The following is a 21,502-nucleotide window of genomic DNA, read 5'->3' as shown; positions in this document are numbered from 1 at the left end:
CACTACTCACTTTGAAGATGTCTCAGGAGTCTCCCTCTACGGTATGTATGGTTTATTAGTTCGGTGAAAGAAAAAACGTTTATTTTAAACCAAGGTTTACCTTGTTTGTCTGTGACAATAGAGTTGTATTGCGCCGGCTTTCCCATGGTTTACACACGTGTTGCTTTCCCATGGCGGGAAGCTGGCGTCCCCGCATGTTGAAATATTGCGTCTTGTAGCAACTAGTTCACATTGCCGGCGTTCACGTAATTTTCAATGTTCGGTATGTGATAATTAATACAATATGTGCTGCTGTATTTGCCGTCAGCACTGGTACCCTGGCACTGGTTTGGTGGCTGGAGTGGAAGGTGCCTTGGGCTTTTGTTTTCCCACTGTCGCTCACTCGTCCACCAGGTCGGGGCGTGGATCCTCTTTTCGAGGGGATTCCACCTCAGTCTTGGGCTCGGATGTCGAGGCGATGGATGTCAGGAAGTAGAGCATGAGAAAGCTTTCCGCTTTTCCTCGGACTTCATGGAAGTGCGTCAGCGGATCGCACACTCTATGCCCCGGACGTGGCTGAGTTCCGCCTGCCAGGTGAGGCATTTGCTCCTAGGCAACCCTCACCGACGCCGCTCCACATTCTTCCCTCCTTGGTGCAGGATGTGATGGATCCCCTCCTGGCTGGTACTTGCATACACTTTGATCTGCCTGAGCTGTGCTGGCCTGTCGGATCAAGGTGGGTATTCTGCGCGACAAAGCTCAGGCTTTGCAGGACAAGTCCGCAATAGAGCGTGTTGCCCCGGTCGAGGAACAAGGGGGATTTTACTCCACATACTTCCTCGTTCTGAGGAAGGACGGCGGGTTCTGTCCCATTCTCAACCTCAAGGGGTTGAACCGTATGTTAGAGGTTCCATCCTTCAAGATGGAGACACTTCGCTCTGTGATCTCCGCTGTTCAGCCCGGTGACTGACCTGAAGGATGCGTATCTTCACATGCTGATTCACCTGTCGTTCAAGCAGTTCCTCTGATTCTCTTATGACGGGGTGTGTTACCAGTTCTCGGTGCTCCCCTTCGGAATCTCCACGACCCCAAGGTTATTCACCAAACTCATGATAGTGCCGACTACTCTAGCCAGGTCGCAAGGAAGGCGTTGTCACCCTTACCTGGACGACTGGCTGCTCAGTGCGCTATCTCAGCCAGCGAGTCTAGACTCTACTCATGCAATGAAAGATATTCTTGTTTCGCTGGGGTGGATCATCAACCTCAACAAATCCGAACTGGTACCCACCCAGGACTTGTTTTTTCTCGGGGCCAGATTCACAACGAATCAGGGTCTTTGTCGCCCGACCAGGTCAGCAGAGTACGGGAGATGGTGTCTTGCTTCCTCTCCCAGTGTGAACTTGGCTGCGGCTCCAGGGTCACATGGCAGCAACCGTCTCTGTGGTGTGGCGGGCCCGGTTGAGGATGCGCCCCATACAGCAAGCTTTGGTGAGTCTGTGGCCTCACTCAGAGGATCTGGAGAAGTGTCTGACAGTTCCTGGGTGGTTGTCTCCTCACTTTCAGTGGTTGACCGATGTCGGGAATCTCTCCTGGGAGATACCTTTGGAGCTCCTGACACCAGATCAAACTGATGCGTACCTCACAGGCTGGGGGGGCGTTCTGGGCAGTCTGTCAGCATCTGGACGTTGGTTCGAAGCCAGTCTTCACATCATTGTCTTAGAACTAGGAGCTGTGCGGTTGGTTTTCGAGTGCTTTCTGGATCATGTCAGGGGCCAGGTGGTTAGTCTTCAGTTGGACAACCTGACGGCCATGACTTACATCCTAAAGCAAGGCGGCACGGTGTCCCCAGCGCTCCTTCAGGTGACATGGGATTTCCTCCTTTGGTGCGACAAATATGACTGTCAGGTGATTCCGGTTTATCTCACGGGGCTGGAGAATGTGCGATCAGACGCTCTCTCTCACCGGATCCTGGCCCCACACGAGTGGATGCTCGATCGGCAGATATTCGGAGTTATCTCTCCGACACCTTTCTGCTGGATTGGACAGGACAGGTTCTGTGGGCGTTTCCGCCACTTCCCCTGATTCCCTGGTTCCTCTCCCAGCTGTCCACCCAGCCAGCTCAGCGGCTTGTGCTTCTAGCAACGCTTTGGCTGGTTTCCGGTACTTCTGAGGTTTCTGGCTCAGCCTCTTGTTCTCGCACATTCTCACTCAAAACGGCATGCCACACCCCAATCCACTGATTCAGTGGGTGGCTTGGCCTCTATCAAGTCTAGCCTCAAGGCACTTGGAATTCCTGTGGCAGTTACAGACACAATTTTGGCTTCGAGGCGGGATTTGACAAACGTTCAGTATGAGGATAGGTGGTCCTGCTATACATGCTGGTGTTCAGATAGAGGGATTGCAGATCCCTTTTCTGCGGATTTAGTCCGAGTATTGGAGTTCTTGCAAGCTTGTTTGAAAGAAGGCCTGGCAGCTTCGACCATGCTCTACTCCACCGCTATTTCCTCTTTTCACACCCCAGTCGATGGTGCTCTTCTGGGGCAGCACCCTCTCGTACAGTGCTTTTTAGCTGGCGTGGATCAGGTTCGACCTACTGTCAGGCGAACCAGCCCACCTTGGGATTTGTCTGTTGTGCTCGATTGGCTGTCCGGTCCCACTTTCTCACATCTATCGGCTATTTCCATTCAGCTGTTAACATGGAAGGCCGTATTTCTGGTGGCGGTAACATTTGGGAGAAGGGTTGGTGATTTACATGCCATGTCTGCAGACCCGGCGATACTTACCGTCCAAAGATTGATCACGCTTTCCATGTGACTGCTCCTATCGAACTTCCTACTCTCACCCAGCCTTCTACATCGGGGACCTCTGCAATGAGCACTCACCCGTTGGATGTCCGTAAGACCCTTAAGGTCTATATGAAACGAACAGGTATCCGTACAGGTATCCATCTGTTCTTCTGTTACGGTGGTGGGAAGGCTGGGTTGCCAGCTAGTAAACAGACCCTTTCTCGCTGGCTAATGTCGGTCATCTGTGCTACGTACCAGGCTAAGGGCAAGCCTCCCCCCGAGGGGTTGAACGCTCACTCGGTCAGGGCAGTCGCAGCTTCCAAAGCATTTGCATCGGCACTGCATATTGAAGAGATTTTCTCTGCTGCTATTTGGAGCAGGCCTAGCACGTTCATCAAACATTATCAGCTTGACACGCATTCACGTGAGGGTGCGCGCTTTGGCCGTACTGTTCTCTCCAGTGGACAGTGTCCTGCCACCCTGTGAGTCTTGGTTCATTGTCAGTCGACACTGCTAAATTACTGCGTTTGAGTACATGTAAAACTCCACTGTTGACAGCGATCTGTTTAGATTTGTTGTCAGTCTTCACCCCCTTTCGGTGCTCTCTTTAAGAATCACGATGTGGGTGGGGTTATTTGGCACTTTATTACAGTGTTTTCTTATCGTGTTTAGCTCTGAGTCAGTTTCGGTGCGGTTGCTCCCTGGCGGTTCTCTCCCATAATGCCTCTCGCGGAAGCTCATTGGGAGTATGACGCAGATGAGCATTTTGTTGCGTGTTAATTTTCGTAATTACGATCGCTATAATTACAAACTGTACGTAATTACACGTGCGTAACTGGTTGCCTGGCCATGCACAGCAGAGGGGTGACTCCACATGGTGAGGGGCCGTATAATGAACAAAAAAGACTTTTTATTTACTGTACATTACTTTATTAAAACATTGATACAACTGTCATGTGACATTTTCCGGCAGCAGAAAATACATATAAGTACCCCAAGGACGATTCTCTTCAAAGAATTGGAAACCTCTACAGGTTTGTCTAAATTTTGTTTGCCCATTATAGTTCATTTCGAATCTGTATTTTGGTTAAAGTGAGAGGCAAAATCTCAGGAAGCCTTTCAGAGTTGCAGCTGATCACTAATTATTTGATTATTTCCCATTTACCATGGGGTAGCCTAGTGTTGAAAGCATTTACTCAACACCCTGAAGACAATGCGTGAAATTCATTTCTGGTGTCTCCCTCCATGAAGCTGATGAAATATTGCTTAACGTGACGTAATACCAAACTCACTCACTCACTCATTTTCCATTTTTCATTCTGAGACTGTCTGGTTTTCTCCTCTGTTGTAACATATTGATAGTGTTGTTGAACCTATGAAATCTAAATTTCTGATTTCAGTTCCACCAAGCATTGATCGCAGTCTGGTCCTAGAGAACCCATCAGTGCACCAGAATAAGACCGTGAGGTTGAACTGTCCTGTGGATGGTGTGCCACCCCCCAGCATCCTCTGGTTAAAGGATCGTGTCCCGCTGGTGGACTTCCCATACCGTGATCTGCGAGTGCTGAATGGAGACACCACTCTTGAGGTCAGCAATGCACAGCTGGACGATGCAGGGAACTATACCTGCCGTGCCCTCAACCAAGCTGGAACTGATGAGGTGGTCATCAAGCTGGATGTGTTTGGTGAGTCGATCAGTATGGACATGTGTCATATTTACATTTCTGTACAGTAGTTCAGACGAGTGCTGTATGGTATATCGTTGCTATAACATATATGAGAGTATTGCAGATAATAGGGTTACCTAGAGGAATAACCTCCACATTATAGCTGGAATATTGCCGAGTATGGTGTAAAACTAAACTCGCTCACCCACTCACCTTGAGGGATAAGTAGTCTCTTAGGACATGGAGAAGTCCCACATGATTGGTAAACATTGTGTTTCAGTCCCACCTGTGTTCAATGGTGATGAAAGCCCTGAGATGCTGGAAGTTGTAACAAAACAGCCAATCACATTGCCATGTAACATCAGCGGTACCCCTAAGCCTTCAATCCTTTGGATGAAAGATGGTGAGATCATTGTGGCAGAGGACAATCCCAACATTATCATAGAGAACGGAGGCATGGCATTGAAGATCCTGGAAGCATCCATAATCGACACAGCCAGATACACCTGCCATGCTGAGAACCAAGCTGGCTTTATAGAGAAGCAGTATGACCTTGAAGTTTTGCGTATGTATTATTTCTTATACAAGATTTATATTTGTGTGTGTGTTTTATGGATAGGTCTCATTAAAAGCTGATGATTGTTCAAATATTTCAGGATTTTTTGTTTAATCTAAATCTTTTATATCCTTGTTATGAGTATCAGTACAAAGTATTAATTCAGGAGTTTATTCATGGAATTTAAACAAACATCACAAATGATGGCTATTTTCAAAGTGACATGCTTAGTGCTTTAAGGAAACTGAAATAAGTTCTATATCTATATGCACACTGATATTAATACTGTAATATATAACTTTAAAAAATAAATGTAATCACCTGTAAAAGGAGAACACTTAAGCGAAAATTACATTATGACAGACTTAATAAGGATAATCTATTGGGACCAACTATTGCAATACTATTGCAGTAGTTTTTCTCCCCTTGAGTTGTCTTATTTCAAGTCATTTCAAAATTTGAGTGTATAGTTTATATGAAATAAAAACAAGCTGAAGCAATTTTCAGTCTCTTTCAATAACTGACAATCTTGAACCCCAGATTACGTCTAAGAGATAACAGGGGCAGATAACTTTAAATCAAAGTGAACGAATCAGGTAATTCCTGTATTTGGTGCTGCACATTCATCAGCAAAATATAGCTGAAGTCAGTTACTAAACAATCGATAGTCTGACAGACTATCAGTGCATCAATAGTTTTTTCGTTTCTACAATCAATTCCTATCGGAGAGTCAGCAATCCACTGATAATTTGATGCATTGTTACAGTCCTAGTCGTGGCTGGTTTCTTCAGATAAATTGTACTCTTTCAGTTCCTCCAACAATCAATGGCTCTGAGGTGACTCAAAATGTCCCAGTCATTCTGGATCAATCAGTGACTCTGGAGTGTCCAGCAGATGGAATACCACCCCCTGAAATTAGGTGGTTCAGGTCAGGGGAGCTAATCCCTCAGTATGGCATCCCCAATATCCGTATCCTTGATAATGGCAGGAAACTATACATTATCAGTGCCCAACTCCTGGACTTTGGTGCCTACAGTTGCCAGGCGATCAACACAGCAGGAGAAGCAAGCCTCAGGTTCGAAGTCTCTGTGATGGGTAAGGAGAGTACAAATGTTATTTATTTATTCAAAGTCAGACCAAAGGAAAGTGCATCACTGGAGACAAAAATGGTTTTCTCAGAAACTTGGTACCATCCCACAGTGGGGGTAGAAATGACTATGGAAAAATGGATATACAGTAATGAGTAAGTGATACTTTTATAACTCTTCGGGATGAAGTCCTAACCTAAAGTTAAAATGAATTCCTTGAATCTTTTGACCAGGATAAAATGAATTCCTTGAATCTTTTGACCAGGAAATGTTGCATTATTTATTACTATTCTTTGGGTAATAATATGGCCATCGTCATATCGCTGGAATATTTTTAAAAATATTACCTCACTGTTCAGTTCCCCCGGAAATCGCATATGGCGCGACTCAGATCGCAGCAGAGGTCAACACACCGACAGTCCTTCAGTGTGAGACGAGTGGTCAGCCTCAGCCAAATATCACCTGGACTAAGGACGGCTCCAGCTTCCCCTCCACCGGACTGCGGCACCGCATGTTAAGGTCAGGGTCACTGGAGTTCTCACGGATCATGATAGAGGATGCTGGAACTTATGAGTGCACTGCAACCAACAGTGCAGGCAGTGCTACCCGTACCATTAGCGTTGATGTTCAAGGTAAGAGAGCAGTCACAAATAAGTCCTCATGTGAAGTATTGCTGTTTGTCTCCATTCAAAATTATATTCTCTTTACCCATACATAGATTTTCAAGGCTTTCGTATTGCTAAGATAGTGATAAGTGCCATAGATTAATATACTTATGACTGTCTCAGCGCTGAGAGAGCTTTGAAAATCTAGGCCCTGCTCATTAGCCTAGCCCACTTCTCCACTTCTCCACTTCTCTAACGCACTCTGTCAGGTCTCTGATTTCACACACACTCTCTCTCATGTGTGGGGTAGCCTGGTGGTTATAGTGTTCTTTCTTCATGCAGAAACCCTGGGTTCAATTCCCCATATGAGTACAACGTGTGGAATATTGCAGTGTATAACTAAACTTGCTCTCTATCTCATTCTTTATTGTAATTTGAATAGACAGCTATTTTTAGCATCTCATAGTTCAAACTGGACCATTTTTGCCACCATAACTTGACTTTTAGATCTTGAAGCATTGGACATTTTCATGCCGCACTGTGATAGACCTAATCAGGCTGTGAAAACCATTATGTACTGTATACGTATAATGAGGAATTTCAGTATGATATGTTTCTTGTCAGTTCCTGCAAAGATACTGAATGTCGGGTCAGCTGTGGTGAAGTCTCCACTGTCCACTGGCATTACCCTGCCCTGCGAGGTGGAGGGCACCCCCACACCAAGGATCTTCTGGCTGAAGAACAGGGCTCTCCTACAGGAGGATGAGGGTGAGTGAGTGGAAGATGGGTCAGTAATGAATGGATGGTGAAGAACATAGCTGTCCTACAGGATCTTGAGTGAGGTGTATATAGTTTCATGATAAATGGATGGGCAGAAGAACAGGGCTCTCATATGGGAATATGAGGCTGGGGTGGCTGAAGAGCAGTGTTGTCTTTTAGGAAGATGATGAACATGGGGTGGCTGAAGAACACTGCTGTCCTTTAGGAAGATTTTATGGGTAGGGTAGCTGAAAAACAGGCCTTGACTAAGAGCAGATGAGGGTGGGGTGATGGAAGAACAGGGCTCTTCTACAGGAACATGATCGTGAGTTAAGGTGGATGGAGGTAGGTGAATGTGTTGGAGGAAGAGCAGGAGATACCTATTAGGAGAGACCTATGGTCTTGTTGAGAAACAGTAGGATAATGTCTGAATTTTGAGCCGTATTTTGAGTATATTGGTGAATATTGGTAAATATTCAAGAGTAAGATATCAATTAAATTCTTGCATTTCTTAAATAAATAGGAAAAAATTTGTTTGTAAGGCATGTAAATTTGTCTTAATGTTGCGTAAACATTCAAACAGCATGTAATGATTATAAAAACCAAGTGGTGTATATCACTGTGAGCCACTGATGCAAAGGAACCATCCAGTCCAGGTTTGGTTTATAAATGACCTCCTCTGTATTTCTCCTTTTCAGGCTCCTATCACATATTGTCCAATGGCTCGCTTCACATCACAGACCTGCAGCTGTATCATCGGGGTGTCTACACGTGCATTGCCCAGAACAGGGCCGGCTCCTCCAAGAGAGATATCACACTCCAAGTACAAGGTGGGGCCACTGCAGGCGACAGGTTTTGGTCCTGGAGAGTGTTCCACTTTAGGTGCCCAGTACATCATGTAGGATGAACTTGACCCCCCAGTTTTTCTTGCTTGTCTCTGTGAAGATTCTAGAACAGAAACGGTCCTCACTACCATCAGTTTCTCTTAAAGAGGAGATTCTGGAACAAATTATGTCCCCAGTACCCAGTGGCTGACGTATAATTTGTCTTCTGGGAAAGAAAAGATTCACCTTGCCTCTTGCTCCAGTGGAAATGGTAGTACAGATCATCCTCTTTGCCATGGGCTTGTCTAACAGGAACAAGAGATTCCTTAATGCCTACAGTTTTCTCCTCTGGAGATTCTAGATCAAAATAGGTCCTAAGTATCAATGTTTAGTTTTCTTCCATTAATTTCATGACAGTGTGACTGAGATACTGCCTTTGTGTCATAAAAACTCATTAGCTCCCTTGAGTAATTGGTAGCTTTCTGAAGTTCATGGTTTCTGGAACAGTAGTGTTTGAAACCATACATAAGCTGTAATCCAAATTCATCAAACTAATTTATGTCATGTGAGTCTTTATTGTATGCCAATACTTGCAGTTCCACCGACCATCAGTATGACACAGCGGGACTTTGTGGTTCTCCAGAACCGGACAGCAGTGATGCCATGTAGTGCCACAGGAATCCCAAAGCCAAAGATCCGTTGGGAGAAAGATGGGAAGGAGATAACCTCCACCAACTACGGTCTCTCGTACAGCCATGTCCACTACATCACGCTGCAGAATGGAGGACTCGCCATACCCCATGCAAGGTAAACTCTCTTTGGTCACCAGAACAGGCAGGATGGTTAACATAGTTCCTAACATAGGTCAATGTGAGAAGCCTGTGTGAGGACCCCTGAAGAATATTGCTTAAAGTGACATAAAATATTATTCACCAATACAGGTGGAAAGGCTGTAGAGGAAAAAAAAAAGAATATTTTTGTATGAATTTACTGGGTTTCTTTATGAAAAGTTGGCAATGTAGAAAAATATTAAAGTTTACAGTTTTCATTTGGGGATAAAATATTATTTATGTCATTTGAATACTTTTGGCTCTGGAGGGAAAAGAGAAACTTGCATGAATAAAACCTCTCTACCCCTGTACATACCTATGAAGTCTCGTGCTTACCTGTATGCTGTTTGTGTCAGAGCTCTGGATGCGGGGACGTACACCTGTATAGCAGAGAACCAGGCTGGCAATGTTTCTGAGAGTGTCTCCCTTACAGTGGAAGGTGAGCACAGTAGCCAATACATACTGGTGACACCGTGGATAGTGCCTAGCCCTGCACATGTCATGTGGGATACAGTTTTGTTGGTTCAAAGCTGTCAGTTAGATCATTCTGTTCAAGAGATGAGAATATGTTTTGATGTATTTGAATTCCCCTTTATTTTAAGGAAATCTGACCTAACAGAAAAAGGCTCTTGTGTTTTTATCAATACTGAACCGAAGGATGTTTGGGATCATGAGCATTTATGTGGATATGTTTTCATGAAACCTAAAATAATGTTGGAAATAGAAAAAAAAAACTTTTTTGTCTCGTTTATCTCTACAGTTTATGTAGTTGTTATCCAAAAGTGTGAAATATCTGTTAAAATCGGTTCGGCCTAAGCACAGTTCCATGGGTTGGGAGATAGGAAACATGATAAAAGGACTTTACTGAGGAGAGATTAGTACAGAAATGAACAATGCAGATTTTTTCTAAGTCCAAAGTGACTTATTTGGTGCAGGCCATGGTTTAATGCAATTGTTTTGTTAGTGGGCAATGACATTGTATTACAAAGGGCACTTGTTAAATGCCCATTTTCAAATTGGACTTATCTTTACTATAAAGGATAGCCGTCATAAAAAATTATAACTTTCATGCTGAAACTATTAAGGGTGTAGCTACCATGGAGTTTACTATCACTATGAAAAGAAACAGACAAGAGGGGTCATCTCAAAAGCAAAACCAGGACGGGTGAAGCAGCCAATGGTTGGGGTCAAACTAGGGGAACAGAGATATGATAATGCCACAGGGGAATTAAAGTAGAGAAGTACATGGCATGTCCAAACATATAATACAATATCTAGTCATGTCGATCTTTGGATGGTCATGCCAGCTATATATTTTGAGACATTCAATACAATGCTTATCTATGGGTATCAGTTATTATACTCTTTTACATATCTTAACATAAATTTCATGACAGAAAGGCACATATAAGATGTTCATCAATAAATGAGACATATATTCAGCACACATAAAAAAGCACAAAATATCTTTGAGATGACCCCCTTGTGCAAGTAGGTAGCATATGCATTGCATGTCAGGTGAGTCGACTTTCTGTCGCCATACCTGACTGACTGACCTGTTTGCCATCTTTAGTCTGAACTATTGTTTTCTGAAGCTAGTTGTTTTGTCTGATTTTACAAGTACTGGTTATCCTCTTACGCATCCCACTGAATGCCCAGTTAGACCAAAGTGAGTTATTTACGGTTGTGTAAATTTGAAGGGTACAGAGTAAAGGCCTAAAAGTAGGGGTTTTTTTTATTGCCAACAGTACTTAAATCATTACTTGAGTGAGCACTGGTCCTCAGTAACCTATGTTTCTCAAAAGAGCAACTATTGGGATCAGGTGGTCAGACTTGCCCAGTTGTGTACATCAGTGTTTCTGATGCTGATCACTGGACTGTCTAGTCCAGACTCAGTTATTTACAGACTGCCTCTGTAAAACTGGAATGCAGTGATAAACAACAAACACATTTTAATGAAATTTTGAGCATGGTTTTCACATCACAGACATATCCCTGACCAATTCATAACATTGTTTGTTCTTTATATGAAAAAAATCAAGTGTCTGAAAATGTTTGAGAACTTGTAGGCAATTTGTATGAAATGGAAATTTTTGAAATGTTGATATTTTCACAGTCCCTCCAAAGATCAAACCTGCAGCTCCCCAGTTCGTGGTAACTGTTGGTGACCGAGCAACTTTGCCATGTGAAGCAGGAGGAAGGCCTGCACCGAGGATTTCCTGGACCCGAGATGGGAGTTGGATCAGCTCCAGGGACCCCAAGTATACCCTCACAGATGAGGGTTCACTCATCATTGAGAGAGTGGAGGCAGAGGACACTGGCAGCTACGTGTGTACTGCAGACAACACAGCGGGTCGGGACTCCCAGAGCAGGTTGCTCAGGGTGCAAGGTTTGTTCTGTGTAGAAATGTGCTGACAGTTAATGTTTTTACCCACATTTTCAGTTAATGTTGGGTAGAGTTGATGTCATGGTTAGAGTGTTCAGGCTGAAGGTTCTGGTTCAATTCCCAGCCTGGGTTTGTTTGTTGCAAAATGTTTCTGACGTTGAAAGATAGTTCATGCATATGATAAGCAAAAAAGCGGTGCTGACATTTTGTTTTTGAATATTGTATACACAATGCTTGAAAATACCCAGACTTTATTTCCTGTAAAAGAGATTCCTTTTGACATTAAGGGCAAAATATCGTGCAAAATCAGGTAAATTGATCAATGATAATCACATCACATTTTCAAGAGAGAGGTTTAACATCAGGTATAATCGGGTAAATTGATCAACGGTTTAGCATCAGGTAAAATTGAGTAAATTGATCAATGATAATCACGACTTGTTTGAGAGAGATTTAACATCTTCTGTCCCTCCAGTAGTACCCATCACATAATGCATGGCCTGTTTCTGGCAGATGTTGTTCGTGCTACAAAGGCAGTATGATCATGCATTTCTTCTGCAGTCCCACCACGTATCATCATCCACCCCCTGAACAAGGAGGTGACCATCAACAAGAGGCTGGAGCTGGTGTGTGCCGCAGATGGTGTGCCCATCCCCACAATCACATGGCTGCTCAATGGCAAGCCTGTAGCAGGTAAGTGTTGCCCCATCCCTACTCTCCAATGGCATGCCAGTAGCAGCCATCGCCCCATCGCTTACTATTCAGTGGCAAGCCTATAACTGTAAATGTCTCCGCCTTTCCCACCAATAATCTCATGCCAAGAAAACCTGTAAATGCCCACCAAATCACTTGAAAGTCTCTAAGCTTCATCCCCACTTCTCATCACCCAAAAGTGATGCCTGTTCATCATCACCAGTGTCTCCCATCACCCATATCTCCCTCAACATTTTGAATTCCTTTCCTCATCACCATTGTTATCAGCCTTTGCTGTATTGCCAATGTGACATTAATTATTAACTCACTCACTCACTCACTCAGCCTTTGTCGCACATCAACTACTCATTGTCAAGTTTTCTAATGACATTTGGTAGTAGTACACATTGAACAGGAATATATGTGGGAGTCAACTAATATATTCCTCCACCATCACTTGCAAGTGTCTTCTTGCATCCTCACAAACAACAACTCTTCGTGTTCCAGCTCCCGTCAGCATCAATGGCCGCAGTGTGTACTTTGTGAGGAATGCCATCCGAGCTGATAGTGGCGAGTACACCTGTGTAGCAACCAATCCTGCTAACAACCAGCAGGTGACAGCCACCGCAAATGTTGTCGTTAAAGGTAATGTTCATTCAACGTAACCCATGAAGATCCGAGGTAGAATAGATCTTCAGCAATCCATGATTTCCACACATAAGAGACGATTATTGGGATCAGGGGGCCAGGGATGCTGGCTTGATTGACACATGTCATCGTTCCCAGTATCACAGATCAATGCTCATGCTGTTGATCACATTTTTACAGACCACCGCCATGTAGCTGGAATACTGCTTACTGTAGTGGAACACTGAACTCTCTCATGGTCAGGGGAAGAATTGGTCTTTCTGGTTGCTACTCTTTGGTATGCTTGGGCATCAGCCTCCTGTACATTTACTACATTTATTCCAGAAATATGGCTATATTGCTACAGATTCAGCCTGACTGTGTGACATTTTTTTCAGTTCCTCCCAGGATGCTTGTTCCCCCTGGCAACAAGGCAGTGAAGATCGCAGAGAAGGTTGTTCTGGAGTGCTCTGTGGGTGGTGACCCAATTCCTGAGATTCTATGGACAAAGAATGGCCGTGCTGTAGAGCTGAGCCACAGAATACAGCAGCTGTCCAATGGATCCCTTGTCATATATGATTCTACAGTCAGTGTTTACTTTTTCACATTGTCCAGTATTATTGCCTATCTAACGTACATTGGTGTATTCCCTCTCTGATGTACATCAATGTTTTCCCTATCTGATATACATTGATGTATTCCCTATCATACATGGATGTATTCCCTATGAGATGTAAATTGATGTATTCCCTATCTGATATACATTGATGTATTCCCTATCTGATATACATTGATGTGTTCCCGGTCATACATGGATGTATTCCCTATGAGATGTAAATTGATATATTCCCTATCTGATATACATTGATGTGTTCCCGATCATACATGGATGTATTCCCTATGAGATGTAAATTGATGTATTCCCTATCTGATATACATTGATGTATTCCCTATCTGATAAACATTGATGCATTCCCTATCCGATATACGTCGATGTGTTCCCTATCTATATTGACCTATTCCCATTCAGATATGCATTAATGTATTCCTTGATGTATTTCATCAGCACTACAACTGAGGTGTTGATGTCAGGCCAAGATAGAGTAATTCCCTATTCTGTTGCAGTCTTCAGATGCTGGCGAGTACAAATGTATAGCTGTCAACACTGCTGGGACATCAGAGAGCAGAGCAACAGTCACAGTGTGGTGTAAGATCAGTTCTTTGCTGAATTTTATAAGATTTTTCAAATCCTCTGTACATAACTGTGTTTCTTGGTGGCTAAAACTGGAGAGAGAAAAACAAGACGCAATTCAACAGTGATGATAAGATTTATAGGGTTGTCACAGTTTTTGCTTTGGATTGAAAGTGTCCAGTGTTTTGGCAATTATTTTCCGCTTAGTCTTGATTAGATAGTTATTGTAATGTTTGGGTCAAATTCAACTTCAAGTTGTTCTGTTCTATTGTTCTGAAATGTCAAATTGGAAGGTACCTGTAAAGATCCGGGATAGAATAGGTCTTCAGCAACCGATGTTTGCCACAAAAGGTGACTATGCTTGTCATAAAAGGCAACTAATGGGATCGGGTGGTCTGGCTAACTGCCTTGGTTGACATATGTCATCAGATTGATGCTCATGATGTTGATCACTGGATTGTCATGTCCAGACTGGATTATTAACAGAGGGCCACAATATAGCTGGAATATTGCAGAGAGCAGAGTAAATCTAAACCTACTTACTCAGTCACTCAAATTGGAAAGATAAAGTTGCTGCATGAAATCCATGAGCGAACCCTCTCTAAATATGAATATTTGAATATGGACTGTGAAAAGACTCCCAAAACAAAAGAATCAGTGTTAACCCTGTTGGATATTCAGTGTATGTGAAGGAATGTTACCCAGCCGAGAGTTGTCTCCAGTTTTTACATGGCCGGTTGTATTTCTGGTTTTAGAAGCTCTCTTGGCGCTAAGATAGTCGTAAGTCATGTTAATGTATGGCACTTATGACAAGTGCTAAGAGCTGAGAGAGCAATGAAAATCTAGGACCGTGTATATTTTGTTCTTGTATCCTTTCCAGCTGAACCCACTTTTAAGATTGAGCCACCAAAGAGTCAGAAAGTGGATCAAGGGGAGACAATCATTGTGGACTGTACTGCAAGTGGTGACCCTAAGCCTGACATGTATTGGTGGAAGGAGACCACACCCCTTGTCTCCTCTGGACGCATCACTGTGCTGCCTAACAACTCACTCAGGTAAAACAAAAACATATGTCAGATCTGGAAGTCAATAAACACAAAATATACCACAAAAACACGTTACAGAGCCTAAACATGTCTAACTGAAAAAAACAACACAATATCCTTATCTCAAACAACATGAAATATATGAAAACATGTGAGATCCTAAACTCAGCAGGCACAAAAGCACATGACAGGTCTGAAACCTTTCCAGGCTGATTCTAAACATTCCAGGCACATTTCCAATCAGCATTTTTATCCATTCTTTTTAGCATTTTGCGTCTGCACATACTGTGAATAGCGTACAAGTGGAGAGTTCTGTGAATGTTTTTATGTGAGCCCAGAATTCTGTGAATAGTATGCTTAGAAATCTGAAAAATGTGTTCACAAATAGACATAATGTGTTTACAAATTGGAATAGTCTGAGTGTGCATGAACCTGCTGTATTATAAGTGAGAGGATGGTCACGGCAAGCTCAGCCATTTGATCGCTGCAATATAGCTGGGATGTTGCCGAAAGCAGCGTAAAACTAAACTCCCTCTCACACTCACTCACCTATTGTATTCTTGTGGATGAGATGATTAGGCTTGCTGCCTTGGGTGATGCATGTCAACATTTCCATCTCTTTACTGCACAGGATGTTGATCAGTGGGTCGACCCATGAACATCCAGGTCAGAATTGATCGTCATCAACCCATGCTTATGTAATTATTTATTATTATGAAACAGGCTAGGAAGCACTATCAGAGTGTAGACGAATACGAAAATTGTCCCTGTTCTGTAATATTCAAAACAATAAAAGTCCAGTCTACCTAAAGGAATAATTCATCAATCCAAGGGCTCCAGGAGTCAATATAATCTAAGAAATTCAAACAATATCTGCTTGCCACGAACAAAAGTAATTACAAAAATAATAAAAACAATGATTCTCACGAGTCGTTCTTCCCATCGACTACAAGATTGTGGAACAATTTATCTACAGATGTTAGGAATTGTACTTCTCTATCAAAGTTTAAATCAAGCATAATAACATCATATAACTCAGTCCCACTGTACTTTTCCTACAGCATTAGAAAATTTAACAGTTTACATACTCAGTTACGCCATGAAGCTAGTAGATTAAGCTACGATCAGTACAGAGTAGGGCTAATCACTGATCCATCCTGCGCATGTGGAAACCAGTGCGAATATGTTCATCAGCTATTCAAGATGTATGTGGTAGTAACTTTGTGATTACAGCATCTGTTATTTCAAACGGCATGGCAGATCTGACAAATCATATAAATGAAATCATATTAAAAAAATGTCCATCAATACATATGCAAATCTAAACAATTCCAGTAGTCTTCTCTCTAAACACATTTTGTATTATAACATTTCCCTCTGTCATCCTTCAGACTTTCCCTGTTTCTAATAATTTGTTGTGATGTAATAAGTGATTGTAAATATCTTTGGAGAGGGGTTTTATAAGTTGAAAGAACTTGTCCTGAATCCTTTTAACATTGTGAATAGAATATGTTTAAACTAGCCATGTCATCGTCAGTACATGTCATCGTATCCCAGTTATGTGAATCGATGCCCAGGGATGTTGATCACTGGATTGTCTGGCCCAGACTCAAATATCGTCAGATCCAGACTTGATTATTTATTTGCTCCTCAGTTACATGCGTAATCAACCATCAAAGATGTTTGAAGTTGTTTGGTCAGTCACATTGTTCTCTTGTGTAGGATTGTTGCAACCCAGTTGGATGACTCTGGTCTGTATCGCTGCTTCGCCACCAACAAGCTCGGCAAGACCTTCGTAGAGACGGATTTGAAAGTGGTAGGTGAGTAGATGAGTTTGTCACATCAGGCAGTAGTTCCACTGTACAAGAATGACAGCTGGAAAATTTATCATCCTCTGGAGACATGGAATCCTCTAAACTCATACTAGCCATGAGTTATAATTTTTTTGTGGACATACTGAAGACATAAATCTCTTTTAGAATTATTCAGTTTCCTTAAAATGACAAAGAGTTAAATGATTCATAAGTGGTTCTCAAACTTTAATGACAGCGAATGTTTGAGTGAGTGAGTTTAGCTTTATGCCCGCACTCCGCAATATTCCGGCTATACGGCAGCGGTCTGTAAATAATCGAGTCTGCACCAGACAATCCCGTGAGCATGAGCATCGATCTGCCACAACGAATGAATATTATTCAGTAAATTGTGTTGTCTGCTCCACATCCTCCTTCAGTCCATGGTGGATTCTCGGAATGGGGTGAGTTTGGCGAGTGCAGCACCACATGTGGAGCCGGCCTGCATTTCCGCACCAGGTCATGTGACAACCCTCCTCCAACCAATGGAGGCCAGCAGTGCATTGGAGCTGCACGGGAAAGCAAGTCCTGTATAATGGGAGATTGCCCAGGTAGGAGGAATTAAGATGCAGAATTGAATGTTTGGCTGTGTTGTGTATTAGCAAACAGCGTTTGGAATTCACAATTCATTACCAGAATCTTGTGATTGTGATTCAGATATTATCATGACCCTATGTTCACCAGGTTTTTCTCCTGCATTATGCCTATATGCTACATGTAGTAGTGTTTACCATGACACAGAAAACTGCGTATTTGATGCACAGTTTATCTCATATTAGCATGAAGCTTGCGTCATTGTTTGATGCAATGCTACTGGTCCCTTAGTTCAGGTAAACTAAACTTTTGCCTACTAACTAAAACTAAATGTTTGCCAACTAGTTGCTCAGTTCTGATTAAATATCTTTATACTTTATCGCAGAAAGCCAAGTGAAAATCACTAAGTACCCACAACTTTTTATGGTTCCTTGGTCCTTAGGCCCTGCAAATGCAGGTACAGTGTGTGAAGCCCATTTCTGGTGTTCCCTGCCATGATATTGCTGTAATATTGTTAAAAGCATGGTAAAATCACTCACTTCATAATATACAGGTGAATAAGACAAAGATTTATTATGTTGTTTGAGTCTGACAGTTCTTGAAGATCAAGAGTCATATGACTGAAAATTTAGGTAAAGACATTTTCAATTCATGAAGAAAGTGTATTGCAGTTGATGCCAGTTGGGGAAACTGGGGTGCATGGAAGGCGTGCAGCAGTTCATGTGGACCTGGTCAGCGGACACGTTCCCGTCTGTGTGACAACCCACCACCACAGTTCGGGGGACTCTCCTGCGAGGGACCTAGTGTTGACCAGTCACCTTGCAATGTCAGGCCCTGTCCAAGTAAGTTCTACAGTGACCTGTTCAATGCTCTATGCCACTGTGTGATGTAGAAAAATGTGTGTAGAATGTATGTCTGTATAGGTCCTCTGTATCTAAAACTTAAGCCAAAGCGTGAAAATGCTTTGACAGAGAAGATGCCCTGTATCCAGTGCTTGTCTCCCAGTGGAGGTTCTTAGGCAGAATAAGTCTTCTGTTGCATCTGCTTGTCTCCTTGCAAAATTTCTGGATCTGGATAGATCCTCCTAGATTTTAGACGAGGATTTATCTTGAGTAACCAATGACTGTCTTCCAGTCTTCCAGTGGTAATTAAGAACGTGTTTGACCTTCAGATACAACTAATGTCATGCACGTAACACTAAAACGTTATGTCCATATAGTTCCCATCATCACATGGCCCAAATAGTTCTAATATAATGCAACAACTCACTCAAAACTTCATTTGCTGCATAGGCTGTTGTAGTGTGTGATGAATAGGTTGTTTGCAAGGGTATGTTGTGATAACCAAATTGTGAATGTTCTGTTCAGTTGACGGAAACTGGGGTGACTGGGATCCATGGAGTCCTTGCACCACCACCTGTGGGGAGGGACAGCAGACCAGGGAGCGGAAGTGCAACAACCCACGGCCTCAGTTTGGGGGACTTCCATGCCTTGGAGCAGGAACCGACAGACAGGCATGCCACACACAGGCTTGCGCAGGTATGCTTGGACATGCAGAAGATATGTAAGGAGGGATCTGATAGGTGGCCTTCAGGAATGTGGATACTTTGTCCAACCTGTGTATTCTTTGGGATCAGAATATATTTGCATGTGGGAAAGTTCACCAGAACACTATTAATGTTGTCATTGGAAGCTGTCTGTACCTGTGAAGATCCAGGTTAGAATTGGTCTTCAGTAATGCATGCTTGTCATAGAGGGAACTAACAGGAATGGGTGGTCAGACTTGCTGACTTAGTTTGGACATGTGATCGTATCCCAGTTGCATGGTCCAGACTCAGTTGTTTGCAGACCAGTGTCATATAGATTGAATTATGCTTTGTGCAGCATTAAACAGAACAGAAAATACAATTAGGCTGTTGCATTGACCTAGACGATGTTCCCAAATAGTGTGTCATTGTGCCCTAATAGTGTGTCATTGTGCCCTAATACTGTGTCATTGTGCCCTAATAGTGTGTCATTGTGCCTCAGTAATGCCTCAGTATGTCTACTGCTTATGCTCATCACAGGTTCCCATGCCAACATTTAATTATGTCATTAGACATTTAAGTGTTTATTTGAAAATGACAGAGAAACAGTGTTTCTTCACTTTGTAGAAATACTCTTAATGAATGAAATCATAAAAGGAAGACACTTGCTGTACTTGTATTCAGGGAGTAGGAGGTTTACTCTGATCAGTTCAGTCTATACGGAATCCATGTTGGACCACTTCCCCAAGAAGCCCAGACATTTTTGCAAGAGGCATCTCATGGCAGAAGTGGTCACGTGTTGTGACTTTGTGTTGTCTCATGACTATGTGTAGGAGGGTTCCAGGGTCACACCTACTTAGTGACTTGTCCACTCCAATAAATGTGCATTGTGAACACCTACTTATTAATACACCTTTCATATAAAGGAAATGTAAATGCTGTGACTAGTTTGCCTGACACAGAAAATCAAATGACTTTGACTGCAGTGCACAGGGACATAATAATCCTGCTGAAAGTGGCACTGGTGAGATTGCCTTTGGTTGAAGTGTTCGCTCATCGTGCTGAAAGCTGGGTTCGATGCTCAACATGGGTACAGTGTGTGAAGCTCATTTCTGGAACAATCTACTATGATATAGCTGGAATGTTGCTAGAAGACATGTAAATCTGCACCCACTCACTCACTTAATCACCAACTTAAATTGATGCTTCTAGTTTCCTCTCCGATGCCAGGGCCTTCTGGCTAAAAATGCTTGTGAATCAATAAGTACAAATTTATTTCTCTCCAGTCGATGGCAACTGGGGCCAGTGGATGGACTGGACATCATGTAGTGTGTCCTGTGGTGGTGGGTCAAGGACACGGGTCCGTCGCTGCGATAATCCTCGCTCTCAGTACGGTGGCGCTGACTGTGTTGGCCCAGAACAGCAAGTGGACTACTGCAACAGTGAACACTGTCCAGGTACGTTATAACTGACCAGATAATGTGGACAGAGTAAGCTTATGTTAAAATTTGATGGAGATAACAAAACTTTGATCAAGCAAATGTACTTAAGCATTTCATTGCAACAATAAACTGAATAAAAATTCATTATTCAGCTATTTACCGTTTGTTATAGAGCTAAATTTAGAGATGATAGTGCTTTGACAGTTGTAACTCCATGTTAAAGTATCGGTGTTAAGATCATCAGTGGTGTGATCATTTTGTGGAACAACCCCCAGGTAAGTTATGCCATCCAGGTAAGTTATGCCATCAAGGTGAGACACGCTATCCAGGTGAGACACACTATCCAGGTGAGATAAAAAGTCCAACTGAGCTACAGCGTCCAGGAGAGCTACGCAGTAAAAATGTAGAATCATTGCTGTGACAGTGATTGTTTGATTGTTGATGTAGTGGTTGTTGATATATTGATGGTGTGGTTGTTGCAGTGCATGGTAACTGGGCACTGTGGAGCACTTGGGGTGAATGTAGTCGGAGTTGTGGAGGAGGACAGATGAAGAGGTTCCGCACCTGCACCAACCCTATCCCAGCCAAAGGAGGAAGACCATGCACAGGACAAGGCGAAGAAATAACGGAGTGCAACCAACAATACTGTCCTGGTCAGTGTATAACAACACCATTGTAGGAATGGAATAAACCAATCACCTTCATCGCTGGGTGTAACAATCAGATAGAAACCCATGGTATAAAATCACAGAACACTTACAACTGATATAGATAATACAGTAGTACAGGGAATCACAACCATGGCCCACTTGCACAAAGCGATCTTAGTGCTTTGACTTTAGATGGCATAATGCAAAGATCACTTTGTGCATGTGCACTTTTACCGTAAAGTAGGGGATATCAACTCATAAAACCATGTTTAAATTGGTTCTTGGCTCTTATCCAGTGGTATACTGCATTGAATTAGTGTAACAATTAGGTAGTGTAACAATGAGGGTATCTTTTGACTAATAAATCTTGAGTCAAGGAAATGATGAAAAAGAAATGTCAGTTCCTTGCTGGTATTGTATGTATTAACAGCAAGCGGACATTGCTGTGCATCTCAACAGCAAG

General features: G+C 42.8%; 1 protein-coding gene across 2 annotated transcripts in view; it reads left to right on the top strand.

Annotated features, from left to right (window-relative positions):
• The window catches only part of LOC137273480 (hemicentin-1-like), a 112,370-nt gene that overhangs the window by 57,921 nt on the left and 32,947 nt on the right, over positions 1-21,502 (top strand). For both annotated transcript variants that reach the window (XM_067806188.1, XM_067806187.1), the window contains exons 30-49: positions 4,166-4,450; positions 4,713-4,997; positions 5,799-6,083; positions 6,436-6,708; positions 7,306-7,449; positions 8,139-8,270; positions 8,861-9,071; positions 9,451-9,533; positions 11,211-11,483; positions 12,042-12,173; positions 12,681-12,818; positions 13,199-13,386; positions 13,926-14,007; positions 14,873-15,047; positions 16,761-16,858; positions 17,269-17,439; positions 18,094-18,264; positions 18,790-18,960; positions 20,234-20,404; positions 20,872-21,042. In XM_067806188.1, the coding sequence (XP_067662289.1) occupies positions 4,166-4,450; positions 4,713-4,997; positions 5,799-6,083; positions 6,436-6,708; positions 7,306-7,449; positions 8,139-8,270; positions 8,861-9,071; positions 9,451-9,533; positions 11,211-11,483; positions 12,042-12,173; positions 12,681-12,818; positions 13,199-13,386; positions 13,926-14,007; positions 14,873-15,047; positions 16,761-16,858; positions 17,269-17,439; positions 18,094-18,264; positions 18,790-18,960; positions 20,234-20,404; positions 20,872-21,042 (3,639 nt within the window). The remainder of the gene's footprint in view (positions 1-4,165; positions 4,451-4,712; positions 4,998-5,798; positions 6,084-6,435; positions 6,709-7,305; positions 7,450-8,138; positions 8,271-8,860; positions 9,072-9,450; positions 9,534-11,210; positions 11,484-12,041; positions 12,174-12,680; positions 12,819-13,198; positions 13,387-13,925; positions 14,008-14,872; positions 15,048-16,760; positions 16,859-17,268; positions 17,440-18,093; positions 18,265-18,789; positions 18,961-20,233; positions 20,405-20,871; positions 21,043-21,502) is intronic.

This window comes from Haliotis asinina, chromosome 2, assembly GCF_037392515.1.
Source record: "Haliotis asinina isolate JCU_RB_2024 chromosome 2, JCU_Hal_asi_v2, whole genome shotgun sequence".
NCBI lineage: Eukaryota > Metazoa > Mollusca > Gastropoda > Lepetellida > Haliotidae > Haliotis > Haliotis asinina.
The sequence above is the reverse complement of the archived record's forward strand: the minus strand, read 5'-3'. Positions and strand labels throughout refer to the sequence as shown.